General features: G+C 48.6%; 4 protein-coding genes across 4 annotated transcripts; all 4 read right to left on the reverse strand.

The window, feature by feature from the left end:
* Window positions 1–1,077: 1,077 nt before the first annotated feature.
* Window positions 1,078–1,497, reverse strand: LOC142663053 (histone H3-like; the record flags this gene model as incomplete). The annotated part of the gene is made up of 1 exon (XM_075841351.1): window positions 1,078–1,497. A coding segment is annotated over one exon (420 nt), but the record flags the coding sequence as incomplete, so codon positions are not given.
* An 880-nt stretch (window positions 1,498–2,377) lies between these two features.
* Window positions 2,378–3,078, reverse strand: LOC142663361 (histone H1A-like). Its single transcript, XM_075841967.1, has one exon. The coding sequence runs from the start codon at window positions 3,052–3,054 to the stop codon at window positions 2,398–2,400; it is 657 nt and encodes a 218-aa protein (XP_075698082.1). The 5' UTR covers window positions 3,055–3,078; the 3' UTR covers window positions 2,378–2,397.
* Window positions 3,079–10,040: 6,962 nt separating this feature from the next.
* LOC142663054 (histone H3-like) lies at window positions 10,041–10,460 on the reverse strand (the record flags this gene model as incomplete). Its single annotated transcript, XM_075841352.1, has 1 exon — window positions 10,041–10,460. A coding segment is annotated over one exon (420 nt), but the record flags the coding sequence as incomplete, so codon positions are not given.
* Window positions 10,461–11,341: 881 nt separating this feature from the next.
* LOC142663360 (histone H1A-like) lies at window positions 11,342–12,041 on the reverse strand. Its single transcript, XM_075841965.1, has one exon. The coding sequence runs from the start codon at window positions 12,015–12,017 to the stop codon at window positions 11,361–11,363; it is 657 nt and encodes a 218-aa protein (XP_075698080.1). The 5' UTR covers window positions 12,018–12,041; the 3' UTR covers window positions 11,342–11,360.
* Between the last annotated feature and the right edge of the window lie 10,352 nt (window positions 12,042–22,393).

Raw genomic sequence — 22,393 nt, forward strand, 5'->3', positions numbered from 1 at the left:
CCGAGTCCTTTTCCTCCTTTACCACGACCAGACATCCTGTCAGCTGAAGCTAAAGAGAAATATTGTACCCAGAACGGCGGGGCGCGTCTTTATATAGACCTTGGGCGGACCAGAGAGAAAACTGTTAAACATGTCACTTCCGGGGCGTTTCTTTCAGTGAATTCACATTACCAATCCCTCCCCCTCCTTTTGATTGGCTTAACTCAGATTTTGAATTTCACGTTCATTTTACAATACCGGCCGCTCTTTTCCCGTTTATAGCGCGACTGCTGTGTAATCTCTATCTGCCCCAAATCTAAAGAGTAATGTTAAGGGAAACAAGGAACAAGCGTGACGTCTTGGATTAGTATGGCGGCTGCTCGTTATCTGCCGTCAGGTTCAGGATTTGCGTGCACGCAGATCACCCCTCAGGCCACCAGCACCACAACGGCTTTATAGAATGAATAGGGAGGAGAAGACTCGGGCAGTGTTAATGCGTTTAGATCTCTGATTTACAACGGTGACCAGGACTACACCCGATGATCATGACCTCACAGAATAAGAGTAGAATTCCCCTGCGCTTGTGTTCACACCGGGCGGAGGATACCTGCTCCCCCACCCTACACGCTGCGCCTGGTTTGCCTTTACAAGGAGTAGGGAACAAGGACTCCGCACACACTGGTAAGCGGTGGATCATTAGCTGCACATAACGGCGTCATTCCTCGCAGCAGCAGCGGAGGTTATTATAGGAAGAGCGATGTGCAGTCATCAGTGAGGAGTGGGGCGGGTTATCACTGCGATACAGCCGGAGAGGGAGGTGATGAATACAGCGCAGACAACCGGCATAACACATGACAGGACTGCTGAAAGGGCCGGATAACGTGAGTGCTAGAGACGGGGACTGGCTATAGTGTAAATGGCGCTAACTAAGCACTGAAAGGGTTAACATGGCACCTCCACATATTAATAGCAGAGCACCGAGAAGCCAGCGGGAGAGTCGCGGTAGAATTAACGGAGGAAAAGGATTCAGCTCGTTTGAGGGAGGATTTGGTGGCTCTGAAAAGAGCCTTTGTGTTGTAGTCGGTGCCGGGTTCAGACCTAAGCCCTCTCCCCACGAATCCTGCGGGCCAGTTGAATGTCTTTGGGCATGATGGTGACCCTCTTGGCGTGGATGGCGCACAGGTTGGTATCCTCAAACAGTCCGACTAGATAAGCCTCGCTGGCCTCCTGCAGAGCCATGACTGCTGAGCTCTGGAAGCGCAGATCGGTCTTGAAGTCCTGAGCGATCTCTCGCACCAGGCGCTGGAAGGGCAGCTTACGGATAAGAAGCTCGGTGGACTTCTGGTAGCGGCGGATTTCACGGAGAGCGACTGTGCCCGGGCGGTAACGATGAGGCTTCTTCACTCCGCCGGTAGCGGGAGCGCTCTTCCGTGCAGCTTTAGTAGCCAGCTGCTTGCGGGGCGCTTTCCCGCCGGTGGATTTACGCGCAGTCTGCTTTGTTCTGGCCATAGCTCTATATCAACGTGCACACTAGTAGACTGATACGAGGAGAGGAAAGAGCAGAGTATTTATACACTTGAGCGTGTCCTCATTGGTCCATGAAAGGCACACCCCTACATTCTATTGGCTTCTTCATAAAAAAAATATGCGACCGACAAAGCAAATGTGATATTCACGACCAATCACCGTTCCGAAGAGGCGGACACCGGTTTACATGATGTCCAGACGCAGCTTGTACAGCAGGGGGCGTTAATAAGATCATTTCTCCAGCTCTCTGCGAATTAGTTATCATCAGTAACAGCTCACTGTATTTCCATGTCCGCAGATCACGTACACAGCGTTATATAAGAGACAACTTCCCCATCATCCCCCGCTGCAGTAGTTTTATAGATTACACAAAGGGACAATCCCCCACCCCATCCTTACACAGGACACTGTGCCCCACATCCAGAGGCAGCATATAAGGGTCACCATCCACCACGTGTAATGAGGAGCATGGGACATTGTGCTCTATTTACACCGGAGAGAGTGTAAACCATCGGCCTCCTTCACGTGGATCCTGTGCTGTAAGCTACAAGTCTATTGCTGCCCCGGTCCTTATTCACACATTACACCTGGTGGACTGTGACCTGATAAACTCTGCCTGGATGTTACACCATAGTGACGGGACGGACACTGTGGAGGTCCGGATACAGCAGCTATGGCGTCCAGCGCAATGACCAGAAATGACACTTGTCATAGAGTAACAGGGACATGAAGCTCCTCCGTGCACACGCGATGATGGCGCCTCCTTTATCTCAGGATCGCGCTGCTGTCTGTACCGGAGGAAACAGCGGCCAGTGATCATACAGCTCTGCCGGGGAGAAGGTGGTGGCTCTGAAAAGAGCCTTTGTGGGACAAGAAACGGGCGGCTCTCGGTTATTTCTTCGTCACGGTCTTCCTGGACTTAGACGCCTTCTTAGCCGGACTCTTGGCAGCTTTCTTAGCCGGACTCTTGGCAGCTTTCTTAGCCGGACTCTTGGCAGCTTTCTTAGCCGGACTCTTGGCAGCTTTGGGCTTGGCCGCCTTCTTTGCTGGGCTCTTTGTTATTTTCTTGGGGGCAGGTTTTGGCTTCTTTGGGGTCTTCGCCACCTTCTTGGCAGCGGCAGGCCTCTTGGCCTTTGTCAGGCTCTTGGCCGGAGTCTTCTTCGGGGATTTGGCAGCAGCCGCCGGCTTCTTCTTGACCGCTTTGTCCTTAGTCTCCAGCTGCTTCTTGTTCAGCTTGAAGGAGCCGGAGGCGCCGCTGCCTTTCACATGGAGCAGGGTTTCCTTGGTCACCAGAGTCTTGAGCGCCATCTTCAGGCGGCTGTTGTTCTTGTCTACATCGTATCCTCCAGCAGCCAGAGCCTTCTTCAGGGCGGCCAGAGACACCCCACTGCGCTCTTTGGAGGCGGACACGGCTTTCACGATGAGCTCGGACACGCTGGGACCGGAAGATTTCTTGGCGCCCCCTGCTGCAGGTTTTTTCGGCTGCTTCTTGGATTTGGCGGCCGGCTCGGTGGGAGGAACAGCGGCGGTTGGTGCGGTCTCTGCCATCGTATAACACGGGAATCCACTAAAACAATTATTCTGCGAGGGAAAAACACTGAGAACAGAGTTGGGGGGCGCCTCTTATATGTACAGCGGCTGCTCGGTGATTGGCTGCGATTGTCCTGAGCGTCTATTGGCTGACACTGATCACATGTCCTTCCTTTCCTCATCTGACAGGAGTGAAGCTCCGCTCTCCCCTTGTGCTTCCCTGCCCGGGATAAGAGCCCTTTACCGACTAGAAGCGGCCGGGCGAGCGGGCTCTCTACGTGACTTCCCCCTCCCTGACATTCTCTCTACTCATTTCTAGCCTTCAATGGCAGAGATGCTGGGAAGGAGCCGGGAGGAGGCCCCGGGATCTCTGCCATAGTTCTGACGATCTGCACGTCGCTGTGATCGGACAAGATAAATGTGTTTGCGGGAGCTCGTTCCTTCTATTCCCGGCACTTGTCACTATCACAGGGTTCTTTACCACAATGTCTAACGTGCGGGAAGCTGATTGTCCGATGCGGGGGCGACCTGGAGCTGCAGAGAGCCCAGAAGGGTAACCCGGCACAGACGCGATGTCGGAGTGTCTTCCGCCTGTCTTACTGTAACTTGGCACAGAGGAGACACCAGAAACTGCTCCACCTGTGTTACAATAACCCAGCACAGAGGAAACGCCAGAGTTTGCTCTACCTATGTTACAATAAGTCGTCACAGGCAAGAAACCAGCGTCTGCTCCACCTGTATTACAACTTCCCAGCACATAAAAGGCACAAGTCTGCTCCTCCTTTACTAAAATAACCTGACACAGGCCAGACCCCAAAACCTGCTCCTCCAGCAGTACATTACCCGGACACAGACAGGACACTAGAGACTTCTCCACCTGTATAACTATAACCTAGCACAGAGGCGGGAACAGACACTGTGTGTTCCTCTCGTACTACATTAAGCCGGCAAAAGACAAGACACCGTAGTATTGTCCCTGTCCCCTCATATTACGGCCATTATGTCTCCTGCAGGAGGGTACAGGGACACAATGCCGGTAATATGTCCCTGTTCCCTCATCTTCGAGGCATTATGTCCCTGTTCCTTCATATTACCGGCTTTATGTCCCTGTTCCCTCATCTACCAGGCATTATGCCACTGTTCCCTCATATTACAGGCATTATGTCCCTGTTCCTTCAAATTACAGGCTTTATGTCCCTGTTCCTTCATATTACCGTCTTTATGTCCCTATTCCCTCATCTACCAGGCATTATGCCCCTGTTCCCTCATATTACAGGCATTATGTCCCTGTTCCTTCATATTACAGGCATTATGATCCTTCATATTACAGGCTTCATGTCCCTGTTCCTTCATATTACAGGGTTTATGTCCCTGTTCCCTCATATTACAGACATTATGTCCCTGATCCTTCATATTACAGGCTTCATGTCAATATTCCTTCATATTACCGGCTTTATGCCCCTGTTCCCTCATATTACAGGCATTATGTCCCTGTTCCCTCATCTTACAGGCATGATGTCCCTGTTCCTTCATAATACCGGCATTATGTCCCTGTTCCTTCATAATACCGGCATTATGTCCCTGTTCACTCATATTACAGGCATTATGTCCCTGTTCCCTCATATTACAGGCATTTTGTCCCTGTTCCTTCATATTACCGGCATAATGTCCCTGTTTCCTCATCTTACAGGCATTATGTCCCTGTTCCTTCATATTACCAGCTTTATGTCCCTGCTTCCTCATTTTACAGACATTATGTCCCTGTTCCCTCATCTTACTGCCATTATCTCCCTGTTCCTTCTAATTACCGGCATTATTTCCCTGTTCCTTCATATTACCGGCATTATGTCCCTGTTCCTTCATATTACCGGCATTATGTCCCTGTTCCTTCATATTACAGGCATTTTGTCCCTGTTCCTTCATATTACCGGCATTATGTCCTTGTTCTTTCATGTTACCGGTATTATGTCCCTGTTCCTTCATATTACAGGCATTATGTCCCTGTTCCCTCATCTGAACCGGCATTATGTGCCTTTATCTTACCGGAATTATATCTCTATTCCTTCATAATATTGGCATTACGTCCCGGGTTCCTTCATATTACCGGCATTACGTCCCTGTTTCTTCATATTACCGACATTACGTCCCGCCTCCTTCATATTATCCGCATTACGTCCCTGTTCCCTCATCTTACCGGCATTTTGTCCCTGCTCCCTCATCTTACCGGCATTATGTCCCTGTCCCCTCATATTACTGGCATTATGTCCAGTGTAGGAGGGCACAGGGACATAATGCCGGTAATATGTCCCTGTTCCCTCTTCTTCAAAGCATTATGTCCCTGTTTCTTCATATTACTGGCGTTACGTCCCTGTTCCTTCATATTAGTAGCATTATATCCCTGTTCCTTCGAGACAGGCATTATGTCCCTGTTTCTTCATATTACCGGCATTATGTCCCTGTTCCCTCATCTGAACCGACATTATGTGTCTGTTCCTTCATCTTACCGGCATTATATCTTTATTCCTTCATATTACCGGCATTACGTCCCTGTTTCTTCATATTACCGACATTACGTCCCGCCTCCTTTATATTATCAGCATTACGTCCCTGTTCCCTCATCTTACCGGCATTTTGTCCCTGTTCCCTCATCTTACCGACATTATGTCCTTGTACTTTCATATTACCGGCATTATGTCCCTGTTTCCTCATTTTACCGGCATTACCTCCCTGTTCCTTCATATAACAGGCATTACGTCCCTGATCCTTCATATTACAGCCTTTATGTCCCTGTTTGTTCAAATTACAGGCATTATTTCAATGTCCTCTCATATTACCGGCATAATGTCCCTGTCCCCTCATATTACTGGCATTATGTCCAGTGTAGGAGGGCACAGGGACATAATGCCGGTAATATGTCCCTGTTCCCTCATCTTCGAGCATTATGTCCCTGTTCCTTCATATTATTGGCGTTACGTCCCTGTTCCTTCATATTAGCAGCATTATATTCCTGTTCCTTCATATTACAGGCATTATGTCCCTGTTCCTTCATATTACCGGCATTACGTCCCTATTCCTTCATATTACAGGCTTTATGTCCCTTTTCCCTCATATTACAGGCATTATGCCATATGTAGGAGGAAAAATGGACATAATGCCGGTAATATGAAGGTACAGGGACAAAATGCCTGTAATATGAAGAAACAGGGACATAAAGCCGGTTATATGAAGGAACAGGGATATAATGCTGTAAGATGAGGAAACAGGGACATGTCCCTGTTCCCTAAAATTACCAACATTATGTCCCTGTTCCTTCATATTACAGGCATTTTGTCCCTGTTCCTTCATATAACCGGCAGTAAGTCCCTGTTCCGTCATTTTACCGGCATTACGCCCCTGTTCCTTCATATTACCGGCATTACGTCCCTGTTCCTTCATATTAATGGCATTATGTCCCTGTTCCCATATCTTACCGGCATTACGTCACTGTTCCTTCATATTACCGGCATTACGTCCCTTTTCCTTCATACTACCGGCATTACGTCCCTGTTCCCTCATTAACCGGCATTTTGTCCCTGTTCCCTCAACTTACTGCCATTATGTCCCTGTTCCTTCATCTTACCAGCATAACGTTCCTGTTCCTCCATATTACCGGAATTACGTCCCTATTCCTTCATATTACCGGCATTACGTCCCTGTTCCTTCATATTACCGGCAATACGTCCCTGTTCCTTCATATTACAGGCATTATGTCCCTGTTCCTTCATATTACCGCCATAATTTTCCTGTCCCTTCATATTACTGCCATTATGTCCACTGTAGGAGGGTACAGGGACATAATGCCGGTAATATGTCCCTGTTCCCTCATATTACCGGCATTAAGTCCCTGCTCCTTCATATTATCGGCATTACGTCCCTGTTTCTTCATATTGCCAGCATTACGTCCCTGTTCCTTCATATTACCAGAATTGCGTCCCTATTCCTTCATATTACCGGCATTCTGTCCCTGTTCTTTCATATTACCGGCATTATGTCCCTGTTCCTTCATATAACCGGCATTATGTCCCTGTTCCTTCATATAACCGGCATTAAGTGCCTGCTCCCTCATCTTACCGTCATTATGTCCCTGTTCCCTCATCTTACCGGCTTTATGTCCCTGTTCCCTCATTTGAACCGGCATTATGTGCCTGTTCCTTCATATTACCGGCATTACGTCCCTGTTCCTTCATAATATCGGCATTACGTACCTGTTCCTTCATATTATCGGCATTACGTCCCTGTTCCTTCATATTATTGCCATCATGTCCCTGTTCCCTCATATTACAGGCATTATGTCCCTGTCCCCTCATCTTACCGGCATTATGTCCCTGTTCCCTCATCTTACCGGCATTATGTCCCTGTTCCTTCATATTACCGGGATTGTACGATCTACAACCCGCCCCCGACTACATAGTATCTTAAATTATATCTTCCAGTCTCACTGGATTCTTCGAATGCGTCTCAGTAAATGTTACTCTGCAGCAACTTCATGCGTTAGTGGGATGAGGTGAGTCCTAAGTATAGACAACGCACAGTGTTAGTACGAAGTAGAAATAGGTGCATTCTGTTTCCTGTCATTGTAATGCCAGCAGCTCGATTATACCAGCAGTCTGGCAAAGTGACATACAAGACAATGCAAGTCCATACTTATGTGGAACTTGGTGCTACAAATTGGTAGTTTGTTTTGAAAATCTCGTAACATTTGTAGCAATGAGAGCAGCTTGGAAAACACGGCCCCTCCAACATTGGGGTTTGCTCTTGAAAAATGCCGTATCAGCTGCACCAGTTTTGTCCTTTTTCATTCATTGCATTCGTCTCACTAAATGTTGCTCTGCAAGAAGCTGCACGCGTTACTGTAATAAAGTGAGTCCTATATAGGGACAGCAGACAGATTCATTATTAGTACTAGAGGTTAACAGATTTATTGCCAGCAGCCTTATTAATCCCAGCCGTCCGGCAGAATGAGATACGGGCCGAGCCGATACTTGTGTCAAAGTTGGTCCCAGTAACAGATTTATTGTTTGTTGTGAGAATCTCGTAACATTAGTAGCAGTGACAGCAGCTAAGAAAACACTGGCCCTCTCTACAAGGATTGCGGAAAGCACGTTGCCCAGCAGCAAGCTGGACGCCGAAGAAGCAACACCGCAAGTCAGCTGTTTGATCCACTGCTCGTGCGCTTATACAGCGCTATGAGCAACTGAGCGGATATTCAGCGGTGAGTTTCTGCCACTCCTGTACGTGCAGGCATCGGCACAAACGGCGTCCGGCAGCGCCGCTACGAGGATGTGTTTTCCTGCCGGAGGATCACTCGGCAGCAAGTATAGCACTAAGGTACTCTTTCCCTTCAGATTAACATTCCCTGGTCTAAGACCCAATTCAGTCAGCTGCTTCTAGGACGTTATTAGGGGACACACTGCGGTCCACATATCCGGCTCCTCACTGGAAGACCGACGTGATACTGAAGCCGCTACCCCCGTGTATATAGAAGTAGAAGGTCACTGCTCAGATACACGAGTGGTCACCAGCAGACATCATAGCTGATCTATAGAGGAGGTGGCGGCTCTGAGAAGAGCCTTTTTTGTGTTGTGTAAGATGGAGCAGAACAGGAGCGGAATTAACCTCCGAAGCCGTAGAGAGTGCGGCCCTGGCGCTTGAGCGCGTACACCACGTCCATAGCGGTGACGGTCTTCCTCTTAGCGTGCTCGGTGTAGGTGACGGCGTCACGGATGACGTTCTCCAGGAAAACCTTCAGCACGCCGCGAGTCTCTTCATAGATGAGACCGGAGATGCGTTTGACGCCTCCCCTGCGAGCTAGACGGCGGATTGCAGGCTTGGTGATGCCCTGGATGTTATCACGGAGCACCTTCCTGTGCCGCTTAGCACCGCCCTTTCCGAGACCTTTTCCTCCTTTACCACGACCAGACATCCTGTCAGCTGAAGCTAAAGAGAAATATTGTACCCAGAACGGCGGGGCGCGTCTTTATATAGACCTTGGGCGGACCAGAGAGAAAACTGTTAAACATGTCACTTCCGGGGCGTTTCTTTCAGTGAATTCACATTACCAATCCCTCCCCCTCCTTTTGATTGGCTTAACTCAGATTTTGAATTTCACGTTCATTTTACAATACCGGCCGCTCTTTTCCCGTTTATAGCGCGACTGCTGTGTAATCTCTATCTGCCCCAAATCTAAAGAGTAATGTTAAGGGAAACAAGGAACAAGCGTGACGTCTTGGATTAGTATGGCGGCTGCTCGTTATCTGCCGTCAGGTTCAGGATTTGCGTGCACGCAGATCACCCCTCAGGCCACCAGCACCACAACGGCTTTATAGAATGAATAGGGAGGAGAAGACTCGGGCAGTGTTAATGCGTTTAGATCTCTGATTTACAACGGTGACCAGGACTACACCCGATGATCATGACCTCACAGAATAAGAGTAGAATTCCCCTGCGCTTGTGTTCACACCGGGCGGAGGATACCTGCTCCCCCACCCTACACGCTGCGCCTGGTTTGCCTTTACAAGGAGTAGGGAACAAGGACTCCGCACACACTGGTCAGCGGTGGATCATTAGCTGCACATAACGGCGTCATTCCTCGCAGCAGCAGCGGAGGTTATTATAGGAAGAGCGATGTGCAGTCATCAGTGAGGAGTGGGGCGGGTTATCACTGCGATACAGCCGGAGAGGGAGGTGATGAATACAGCGCAGACATCCGGCATAACACATGACAGGACTGCTGAAAGGGCCGGATAACGTGAGTGCTAGAGACGGGGACTGGCTATAGTGTAAATGGCGCTAACTAAGCACTGAAAGGGTTAACATGGCACCTCCACATATTAATAGCAGAGCACCGAGAAGCCAGCGGGAGAGTCGCGGTAGAATTAACGGAGGAAAAGGATTCAGCTCGTTTGAGGGAGGATTTGGTGGCTCTGAAAAGAGCCTTTGTGTTGTAGTCGGTGCCGGGTTCAGACCTAAGCCCTCTCCCCACGAATCCTGCGGGCCAGTTGAATGTCTTTGGGCATGATGGTGACCCTCTTGGCGTGGATGGCGCACAGGTTGGTATCCTCAAACAGTCCGACTAGATAAGCCTCGCTGGCCTCCTGCAGAGCCATGACTGCTGAGCTCTGGAAGCGCAGATCGGTCTTGAAGTCCTGAGCGATCTCTCGCACCAGGCGCTGGAAGGGCAGCTTACGGATAAGAAGCTCGGTGGACTTCTGGTAGCGGCGGATTTCACGGAGAGCGACTGTGCCCGGGCGGTAACGATGAGGCTTCTTCACTCCGCCGGTAGCGGGAGCGCTCTTCCGTGCAGCTTTAGTAGCCAGCTGCTTGCGGGGCGCTTTCCCGCCGGTGGATTTACGCGCAGTCTGCTTTGTTCTGGCCATAGCTCTATATCAACGTGCACACTAGTAGACTGATACGAGAAGAGGAAAGAGCAGAGTATTTATACACTTGAGCGTGTCCTCATTGGTCCATGAAAGGCACACCCCTACATTCTATTGGCTTCTTCATAAAAAAAATATGCGACCGACAAAGCAAATGTGATATTCACGACCAATCACCGTTCCGAAGAGGCGGACACCGGTTTACATGATGTCCAGACGCAGCTTGTACAGCAGGGGGCGTTAATAAGATCATTTCTCCAGCTCTCTGCGAATTAGTTATCATCAGTAACAGCTCACTGTATTTCCATGTCCGCAGATCACGTACACAGCGTTATATAAGAGACAACTTCCCCATAATCCCCCGCTGCAGTAGTTTTATAGATTACACAAAGGGACAATCCCCCACCCCATCCTTACACAGGACACTGTGCCCCACATCCAGAGGCAGCGTATAAGGGTCACCATCCACCACGTGTAATGAGGAGCAGGGGACATTGTGCTCTATTTACACCGGAGAGAGTGTAAACCATCGGCCTCCTTCACGTGGATCCTGTGCTGTAAGCTACAAGTCTATTGCTGCCCCGGTCCTTATTCACACATTACACCTGGTGGACTGTGACCTGATAAACTCTGCCTGGATGTTACACCATAGTGACGGGACGGACACTGTGGAGGTCCGGATACAGCAGCTATGGCGTCCAGCGCAATGACCAGAAATGACACTTGTCATAGAGTAACAGGGACATGAAGCTCCTCCGTGCACACGCGATGATGGCGCCTCCTTTATCTCAGGATCGCGCTGCTGTCTGTACCGGAGGAAACAGCGGCCAGTGATCATACAGCTCTGCCGGGGAGAAGGTGGTGGCTCTGAAAAGAGCCTTTGTGGGACAAGAAACGGGCGGCTCTCGGTTATTTCTTCGTCACGGTCTTCCTGGACTTAGACGCCTTCTTAGCCGGACTCTTGGCAGCTTTCTTAGCCGGACTCTTAGCAGCTTTCTTAGCCGGACTCTTGGCAGCTTTCTTAGCCGGACTCTTGGCAGCTTTGGGCTTGGCCGCCTTCTTTGCTGGGCTCTTTGTTATTTTCTTGGGGGCAGGTTTTGGCTTCTTTGGGGTCTTCGCCACCTTCTTGGCAGCGGCAGGCCTCTTGGCCTTTGTCAGGCTCTTGGCCGGAGTCTTCTTCGGGGATTTGGCAGCAGCCGCCGGCTTCTTCTTGACCGCTTTGTCCTTAGTCTCCAGCTGCTTCTTGTTCAGCTTGAAGGAGCCGGAGGCGCCGCTGCCTTTCACATGGAGCAGGGTTTCCTTGGTCACCAGAGTCTTGAGCGCCATCTTCAGGCGGCTGTTGTTCTTGTCTACATCGTATCCTCCAGCAGCCAGAGCCTTCTTCAGGGCGGCCAGAGACACCCCACTGCGCTCTTTGGAGGCGGACACGGCTTTCACGATGAGCTCGGACACGCTGGGACCGGAAGATTTCTTGGCGCCCCCTGCTGCAGGTTTTTTCGGCTGCTTCTTGGATTTGGCGGCCGGCTCGGTGGGAGGAACAGCGGCGGTTGGTGCGGTCTCTGCCATCGTATAACACGGGAATCCACTAAAACAATTATTCTGCGAGGGAAAAACACTGAGAACAGAGTTGGGGGGCGCCTCTTATATGTACAGCGGCTGCTCGGTGATTGGCTGCGATTGTCCTGAGCGTCTATTGGCTGACACTGATCACATGTCCTTCCTTTCCTCATCTGACAGGAGTGAAGCTCCGCTCTCCCCTTGTGCTTCCCTGCCCGGGATAAGAGCCCTTTACCGACTAGAAGCGGCCGGGCGAGCGGGCTCTCTACGTGACTTCCCCCTCCCTGACATTCTCTCTACTCATTTCTAGCCTTCAATGGCAGAGATGCTGGGAAGGAGCCGGGAGGAGGCCCCGGGATCTCTGCCATAGTTCTGCCGATCTGCACGTCGCTGTGATCGGACAAGATAAATGTGTTTGCGGGAGCTCGTTCCCTCTATTCCCGGCACTTGTCACTATCACAGGGTTCTTTACCACAATGTCTAACGTGCGGGAAGCTGATTGTCCGATGCGGGGGCGACCTGGAGCTGCAGAGAGCCCAGAAGGGTAACCCGGCACAGACGCGATGTCGGAGTGTCTTCCGCCTGTCTTACTGTAACTTGGCACAGAGGAGACACCAGAAACTGCTCCACCTGTGTTACAATAACCCAGCACAGAGGAAACGCCAGAGTTTGCTCTACCTATGTTACAATAAGTCGTCACAGGCAAGACACCAGCGTCTGCTCCACCTGTATTACAACTTCCCAGCACAGAAAAGACACAAGTCTGCTCCTCCTTTACTAAAATAACCTGACACAGGCCAGACCCCAAAACCTGCTCCTCCAGCAGTACATTACCCGGACACAGACAGGACACTAGAGACTTCTCCACCTGTATAACTATAACCTAGCACAGAGGCGGGAACAGACACTGTGTGTTCCTCTCGTACTACATTAAGCCGGCAAAAGACAAGACACCGTAGTATTGTCCCTGTCCCCTCATATTACGGCCATTATGTCTCCTGCAGGAGGGTACAGGGACACAATGCCGGTAATATGTCCCTGTTCCCTCATCTTCGAGGCATTATGTCCCTGTTCCTTCATATTACCGGCTTTATGTCCCTGTTCCCTCATCTACCAGGCATTATGCCACTGTTCCCTCATATTACAGGCATTATGTCCCTGTTCCTTCAAATTACAGGCTTTATGTCCCTGTTCCTTCATATTACCGTCTTTATGTCCCTATTCCCTCATCTACCAGGCATTATGCCCCTGTTCCCTCATATTACAGGCATTATGTCCCTGTTCCTTCATATTACAGGCATTATGATCCTTCATATTACAGGCTTCATGTCCCTGTTCCTTCATATTACAGGGTTTATGTCCCTGTTCCCTCATATTACAGGCATTATGTCGCTGATCCTTCATATTACAGGCTTCATGTCAATATTCCTTCATATTACCGGCTTTATGCCCCTGTTCCCTCATATTACAGGCATTATGTCCCTGTTCCCTCATCTTACAGGCATGATGTCCCTGTTCCTTCATAATACCGGCATTATGTCCCTGTTCCTTCATAATACCGGCATTATGTCCCTGTTCACTCATAGTACCGGCATAATGTCCCTGTTTCCTCATCTTACAGGCATTATGTCCCTGTTCCTTCATATTACCAGCTTTATGTCCCTGCTTCCTCATTTTACAGACATTATGTCCCTGTTCCCTCATCTTACTGCCATTATCTCCCTGTTCCTTCTAATTACCGGCATTATTTCCCTGTTCCTTCATATTACCGGCATTATGTCCCTGTTCCTTCATATTACCGGCATTATGTCCCTGTTCCTTCATATTACAGGCATTTTGTCCCTGTTCCTTCATATTACCGGCATTATGTCCTTGTTCTTTCATGTTACCGGTATTATGTCCCTGTTCCTTCATATTACAGGCATTATGTCCCTGTTCCCTCATCTGAACCGGCATTATGTGCCTTTATCTTACCGGAATTATATCTCTATTCCTTCATAATATTGGCATTACGTCCCGGGTTCCTTCATATTACCGGCATTACGTCCCTGTTTCTTCATATTACCGACATTACGTCCCGCCTCCTTCATATTATCCGCATTACGTCCCTGTTCCCTCATCTTACCGGCATTTTGTCCCTGCTCCCTCATCTTACCGGCATTATGTCCCTGTCCCCTCATATTACTGGCATTATGTCCAGTGTAGGAGGGCACAGGGACATAATGCCGGTAATATGTCCCTGTTCCCTCTTCTTCAAAGCATTATGTCCCTGTTTCTTCATATTACTGGCGTTACGTCCCTGTTCCTTCATATTAGTAGCATTATATCCCTGTTCCTTCGAGACAGGCATTATGTCCCTGTTTCTTCATATTACCGGCATTATGTCCCTGTTCCCTCATCTGAACCGACATTATGTGTCTGTTCCTTCATCTTACCGGCATTATATCTTTATTCCTTCATATTACCGGCATTACGTCCCTGTTTCTTCATATTACCGACATTACGTCCCGCCTCCTTTATATTATCGGCATTACGTCCCTGTTCCCTCATCTTACCGGCATTTTGTCCCTGTTCCCTCATCTTACCGACATTATGTCCTTGTACTTTCATATTACCGGCATTATGTCCCTGTTTCCTCATTTTACCGGCATTACCTCCCTGTTCCTTCATATAACAGGCATTACGTCCCTGATCCTTCATATTACAGCCTTTATGTCCCTGTTTGTTCAAATTACAGGCATTATTTCAATGTCCTCTCATATTACCGGCATAATGTCCCTGTCCCCTCATATTACTGGCATTATGTCCAGTGTAGGAGGGCACAGGGACATAATGCCGGTAATATGTCCCTGTTCCCTCATCTTCGAGCATTATGTCCCTGTTCCTTCATATTATTGGCGTTACGTCCCTGTTCCTTCATATTAGCAGCATTATATTCCTGTTCCTTCATATTACAGGCATTATGTCCCTGTTCCTTCATATTACCGGCATTACGTCCCTATTCCTTCATATTACAGGCTTTATGTCCCTTTTCCCTCATATTACAGGCATTATGCCATATGTAGGAGGAAAAATGGACATAATGCCGGTAATATGAAGGTACAGGGACAAAATGCCTGTAATATGAAGAAACAGGGACATAAAGCCGGTTATATGAAGGAACAGGGATATAATGCTGTAAGATGAGGAAACAGGGACATGTCCCTGTTCCCTAAAATTACCAACATTATGTCCCTGTTCCTTCATATTACAGGCATTTTGTCCCTGTTCCTTCATATTACCGGCATTATGTCATTGTTCTTTCATATTACCGGTATTATGTCCTTGTTCCTTCATATTACAGGCATTATGTCCCTGTTACTTCATCTTACCGACATTATGTCCCTGTTCCCTCATCTAAACCGAAATTATGTGCCTGTTCTTTCATCTTACCGGCATTATGTCCCTGTTCCTTCATATTATCGGCATTACGTCCCTGTTACTTCGACCGGAATTACGTCCCGGTTTCTTCATATTATCGGCATTACATCACTGTTCCCTCATCTTACCGGCATTATGTCCCTGTTCCCTCATCTTACCGGCATTATGTCCCTGTTCCTTCATCTTACCGACATCATGCCGGTAATATGAAAGTACAAGGACATAATGTCCCTGTTCCCTCATCTTACCGGCATTATACCCCTGTTCCTTCATATTATCGGCATTACCTCCCTGTTCCTTCATATAACAGGCATTATGTCCCTATTCCTTCATATTAAAAGGCATTATGTCCCTGTTCCTTCATATTACAGGCATTATGTCCCTGTTCCTTCATATTACAGGTATTATGTCCCTGTTCCATCATATTACCGGCATTATGTCCCTGTTCCTTCATATTACAGGCATTATCTCCCTGTTCCATCATATTACCGGCATTATGTCCCTGTTCCTTCATATTACAGGCATTATCTCCCTGTTCCCTCATCTTACAGGCATGATGTCCCTGTTCCTTCATAATAACGGCATTATGTCCCTGTTCTCTCATATTACCGGCATAATGTCCCTGTTCCCTCATATTACTGGCATTATATCTCCTCTAGGAGGGTACTGGGACATAATGCCGGTAATATAATGTCTGTAATATGAGGGAACAGGGACATAAACCCGGTAATATGAAGGAACAGGGATATAATGCCTGTAAGATGAGGAAACAGGGACATGTCCCTGTTCCTTCATATTACCGGCTTTATGTCCCTGTTCCCTCATATTACAGACATTATGTCCCTGTTCCCTCATATTACCGGCATTACGTCCCTGCTCCTTCATATTACCGGAATTACGTCCCTATTTCTTCAAATTACCGGCATTATGTCCTTGTTCCTTCATATTACAGGCATTATGTCCTTGTTCCCTCATCTTAACGGCATTTTGTCCCTATTCACTCATCTTACCGGCATTATGTCCCTGTTCCTTCCTTTTACCGGCATTATGTCCCTGTTCCTACTTATTACCGGCATTATGTCCCTGTTCCCTCCTATTACCGCATTATGTCCCTATTCTATTACAGTGTGTAGAAGAAACCAGAGACTGCTCCTCCAATAACCAGGCAATTACAATAACGACTAAACACACTAGAGTTTGCGGCTACAATAACCTTGCACCAAAAAAAAGAAACAACAAAGTTTGTATTACAATAACCCAGAACAGACTAGCAACTATAGTCTGCTCCCCCTGTAATACAATAACCCGGAACAGACTAGCAACTATAGTCTGCTCCACCTGCAATACAATAACCCAGAACAGACTAGCAACTCTAGTCTACTTCACCTGTAATACAATATCCCGGCACAGACAAGAAGCTATAGTCTGCTCCACCTGTATTACAATAACCCGGAACAGACTAGCAACTATAGTCTACTTCACCTGCAATACAATTACCCGGCACAGACAAGAAGCTATAGTCTGCTCCACCTGTATTATAATAATCCGGAAAAGACAAGCAACTATAGTTTGATTCACATGTAATACAATAAACCCGCACAGAATAGACACCAGAGTCTACTTCACCTGTATAAATAAAACCCAGCACATACGTATTGATGTATTACAGATGGAACAGATTCTAGTGTACTGTAACAGACAAGACATTAGAGTACGCTCCACCTGTATTACAAGAAACCAAGTCCCAGCACATATAGTACAGGACAGGGACAGCCGGAATCAGAGAGACGGTCAGTAGCCAGGGACAGCCGAGTGCAGAGAGACGGTCAGGAGACAGGGACAGCCGAGGGCAGAGAGACGGTCAGGAGTCAGGGAAAGCCGAGTATAGAGAGACGATCAGGAGTCCGGGACAGCCGAGTGCAGAGAGACGGTCAGGAGTCAGGGACAGCCGAGTGCAGAGAGACGGTCAGGAGACAGGGAAAGCCGACTGCAGAGAGACTGTCAGGAGTCAGGGACAGCAGAGTATAGAGAGACGGTCAGGAGCCTGGGACAGCCAAGTGCAGAGAAACGGTCAGGAGTCCGGGACAGCCGAGTATAGAGAGACGATCAGGAGTCAGGGACAGCCGAGTATAGACAGACGGTCAGGAGCCTGGGACAGCCGAGTGCAGAGAGACGGTCAGGAGACAGGGACAGCCGAGTGCAGAGAGACGGTCAGTAGCCAGGGACAGCCGAGTGCAGAGATACGGTCAGGAGACAGGGACTGCCGAGTGCAGAGAGACGGTCAGGAGCCAGGGACAGCTGAGAGCAGAGAGACGGTCAGTAGCCAAGTACAGCCAAGTGCAGAGAGACGGTCAGTAGCCAGGGACAGCCGGAAACAGAGAGACGGTCAGTAGCCAGGGACAGCCGAGTGCAGAGAGACTGTCAGGAGTCAGGGACAGTCGAGTATAGAGACACGGTCAGGAGCCTGGGACAGCCAAGTGCAGAGAAACGGTCAGGAGTCCGGGACAGCCGAGTGCAGAGAGACGGTCAGGAGTCAGGGACAGCCGAGTGCAGAGAGACGGTCAGGAGCCAGGGACAGCCAAGTATAGAGAGATGGTCAGGAGTCAGGGACAGCCGAGTATAGAGAGACTGTCAGGAGTCAGGGAAAGACGAGTATAGAGAGACGATCAGGAGTCCGGGACAGCCGAGTGCAGAGAGACGGTCAGGAGTCAGGGACAGCCGAGTGCAGAGAGACGGTCAGGAGACAGGGATAGCCGACTGCAGAGAGACTGTCAGGAGTCAGGGACAGCCGAGTATAGAGAGACGGTCAGGAGCCTGGGACAGCCAAGTGCAGAGAAACGGTCAGGATTCCGGGACAGCCGAGTATAGAGAGACGATCAGGAGTCAGGGACAGCCGAGTATAGACAGACGGTCAGGAGCCTGGGACAGCCAAGTGCAGAGAAACGGTCAGGAGTCCGGGACAGCCGAGTGCAGAGAGACGGTCAGGAGCCAGGGACAGCCAAGTATAGAGAGATGGTCAGGAGTCAGGGACAGCCGAGTATAGAGAGACTGTCAGGAGTCAGGGAAAGCCGAGTATAGAGAGACGATCAGGAGCCAGGGACAGTCGAGTGCAGAGAGACCGTCAGGAGCCAGGGACAGCCGAGTGCAGAGAGACCGTCAGCAGACAGGGACAGCCGGAAACAGAGAGACGGTCAGAAGCCAGGGACAGCCGAGTGCAGAGAGACGGCCAGGAGCCAGGGACAGACAAGTATAGAGAGATGGTCAGGAGTCAGGGACAGCCGAGTATAGAGAGACTGTCAGGAGTCAGGGAAAGCCGAGTATAGAGAGACGATCAGGAGCCAGGGACAGTCGAGTGCAGAGAGACCGTCAGGAGCCAGGGATAGCCGAGTGCAGAGAGACGGTCAGGAGCCAGGGACAGCCGAGGGCAGAGAGTGGGTCAGGAGACAGGAACAGCCAAGTGCAGAGAGACGGACATGAGTCAGGGACAGCCGATTGCCAAGAGGCGGTCAGGAGACAGGGACATGGCATAATGTCCCTGTTCCCTCATATTACCGGCATTATGTCCCTGTTCCCTCATATTACAGACATTATGTCCCTGTTCCCTCATATTACCGGCATTACGTCCCTGCTCCTTCATATTACCGGAATTACGTCCCTATTTCTTCAAATTACCGGCATTATGTCCTTGTTCCTTCATATTACAGGCATTATGTCCTTGTTCCCTCATCTTAACGGCATTTTGTCCCTATTCACTCATCTTACCGGCATTATGTCCCTGTTCCTTCCTTTTACCGGCATTATGTCCCTGTTCCTACTTATTACCGGCATTATGTCCCTGTTCCCTCCTATTACCGCATTATGTCCCTATTCTATTACAGTGTGTAGAAGAAACCAGAGACTGCTCCTCCAATAACCAGGCAATTACAATAACGACTAAACACACTAGAGTTTGCGGCTACAATAACCTTGCACCAAAAAAAAGAAACAACAAAGTTTGTATTACAATAACCCAGAACAGACTAGCAACTATAGTCTGCTCCACCTGTAATACAATAACCCGGAACAGACTAGCAACTAGGAACAGCCAAGTGCAGAGAGACGGACATGAGTCAGGGACAGCCGATTGCCAAGAGGCGGTCAGGAGACAGGGACACGGCATAATGTCCCTGTTCCCTCATATTACCGGCATTATGTCCCTGTTCCCTCATCTTACAGGCATTATGTCCCTGTTCCTTCATATTACAGGCATTATGTCCTTGTTCCTTCATATTGCAGGCATTATATCCGTGTCCCTTCATATTACCGGCATTATGTCCCTGTTCCCTCATCTTACCGGCATTATGTCCCTGTTCCCTCATCTTACAGGCATTATGTCCCTATTCCTTCATATTACCGGCATTACGTCCCTGTTCCTTCATATTATCGGCATTACGTCCCTGTTCCTTCATATTACAGGCATCACGTCCCTGTTCCTTCATATTACCGGCATTACGTCCCTGTTCCTTCATATTACAGGCATTATGTCCCTGTTCCCTCATCTTACAAGCATTATTTCCCTGTTCCTTCATATTACCGGCATTATGTCCTTGTTCCTTCATCTTACAGGCATTATGTCCCTGTTCCTTTATATTACAGGCATTTTGTACCTGTTCCTTCTTATTACAGGCATTATGTCCCTGTTCCTTCATATTACCGGCATTATGTCCCTGTTCCCTCATCTTACAGGCATTATGTCCCTGTCCCTTAATATTACCGGCATTATGTCCCTGCTCCCTCATCTTACCGGAATTACGTCCGTATTCCTTCATATCACCGACATTATGTCCCTGTTCCTTCATCTTACAGCCATTATGACCCTGTTCCTTCATCTTTACAGGCATTATGTCCCTGTTCCTTAATATTACAGCCATTTTGTACCTGTTCCTTCTTATTACAGGCAGTGATCTTCTACTTCTATATACACGGGGATAGGGGCTTCAGTATCACGTCGGTATTCCAGTGAGGAGCCAGATATGTGGACTGCAGTGTGTCCCCTAATAGCGTCCTAGAAGCAGCTGACTGAATTGGGTCTTAGACCAGGGAATGTTAATCTGAAGGGAAAGAGGATCACTCGCCAGCAAGTGTAGCAGTAAGGTACTCAAGGCAGGAAAACACATCCTCGTAGCGGCGCTGCCGGACGCCGTTTGTGCCGATGCCTGCACGTACACGAGTGGCAGAAACTCACCGCTGAATATCCGCTCAGTTGCTCATAGCGCTGTATAAGCGCACGAGCAGTGGATCAAACAGCGGACTTGCGGTGTTGCTTCTTCGGCGTCCAGCTTGCTGCTGGGCAACGTGCTTTCCGCAATCCTTGGAGAGAGGGCCAGTGTTTTCTTAGCTGCTGTCACTGCTACTAATGTTACGAGATTCTTACAACAAACAATAAATCTGTTACTGGGACCAACTTTGACACACGTATCGGCTCGGCTCATATTAATCCCAGCCGTCCGGCAGAATGAGATAAGGCTGCTGGCAATAAATCTATTAACCTCTAGTACTAATAATGAATCTGTCTGCTGTCCCTATATAGGACTCACTTTATTACAGTAACGCGTGCAGTTTCTTGCAGAGCAACGTTTAGTGAGACGCATTCAATGAATGAAAAAGGACAAAACTGATGCAGCTGATACGGCATTTTTCAAGAGCAAAACCCAATGTTGGAGGGGCCGTGTTTTCCAAGCTGCTCTCATTGCTACAAATGTTACGAGATTTTCAAAACAAACTACCAATTTGTAGCACCAAGTTCCACATAAGTATGGACTTGCATTGTCTTGTATCTCACTTTGCCAGACTGCTGGTATAATCGAGCTGCTGGCAATACAATGACAGGAAACAGAATGCACCTATTTCTACTTCGTACTAACACTGTGCGTTGTCTATACTTAGGACTGACCTCATCCCACTAACGCATGAAGTTGCCTGCAGACATTTACTGAGACGCATTCAGAGAATGAAAAGGACAAATTGATGCAGCTCTATTCAGGAGTAAAATCTAATATCAGAGCTCCAATAGTGCGGTACTTGAGGGAGACAAACATTACAGCCCAGTTTGTCCCCTTTATGCCCCCACTTTTGATATTTGATTTATGTACCTTTCCCTTTTATTCCCCTTCATCTACGATAAGTCACAATGCTGAATGGGATTTGTTCATTAAATGGGGTGTTCTCTACACAGGGACCGTTCACCCCTTCCCTGTTAGGTAGAATATACCTCTAAGCTCGTTGTTTTATTGATCGATATTTTTTCTTAATTCAAGAGATCCTTTGATCCGTGTGCTTCTTGCCCTTCTCTTCCCCTCTCTTTTTCATTTGTTCACATTTAGTTGGTGGTGTACACCAGGGCAGAATTAGAAGCAATAAGAGTCCTTGAGAGGAAGGGTTTGTTACCCTAATAGCGTCTCCTGTATATATAAAGCATTGCCGCAGACCCCTCGTAGGACTTCTCCTTTGTAGTTTAGGAACTGCTCTTATCCGTACATGACGCGGGGATGGAATCTTACCTAAACACCTGGGATGATGGTGGTTATACTTCAGGGGGACCGAATTGTGACAAAGCTCTTGAGACTGGAAGATAGAATTTAAGACACTATGTAGTCGGGGGCAAGTTGTAGATCATGAACACGAATCACTGGAGTAGTTGTACTATTAATGTGTTCTGTACATTATAGTTAGTGCATCAATGAGGACTGCGCCACCATCTACCCGAGGCAGTAGTTAACTACTGCACCGCTCACCAGCTCCTGTGATCGGATAGATTTAAATCCACCAACAGAGAACAGACTCGTGGGAACCACCAATTAGCTGCACTGGGAGTGGCTTATGACGATGCTCATTTGCATAGCCCGTGTATAAATACAGCAGCGGTGGGAGGGTGAAGCATTCCATTATCTCAGTTGTGAGCAGATCGCAGTGTGTTATCATGCCTG

This window comes from Rhinoderma darwinii, chromosome 11 (genome assembly GCF_050947455.1).
Source record: "Rhinoderma darwinii isolate aRhiDar2 chromosome 11, aRhiDar2.hap1, whole genome shotgun sequence".
In the NCBI taxonomy this organism is placed as follows: Eukaryota; Metazoa; Chordata; class Amphibia; order Anura; family Rhinodermatidae; genus Rhinoderma; species Rhinoderma darwinii.

Bases quoted from the DNA above. Each gene is read 5' to 3' on its own strand.
- LOC142663360 (XM_075841965.1), bottom strand. From the start codon at position 12,017: ATGGCAGAGACCGCACCAACCGCCGCTGTTCCTCCCACCGAGCCGGCC.
- LOC142663361 (XM_075841967.1), bottom strand. From the start codon at position 3,054: ATGGCAGAGACCGCACCAACCGCCGCTGTTCCTCCCACCGAGCCGGCC.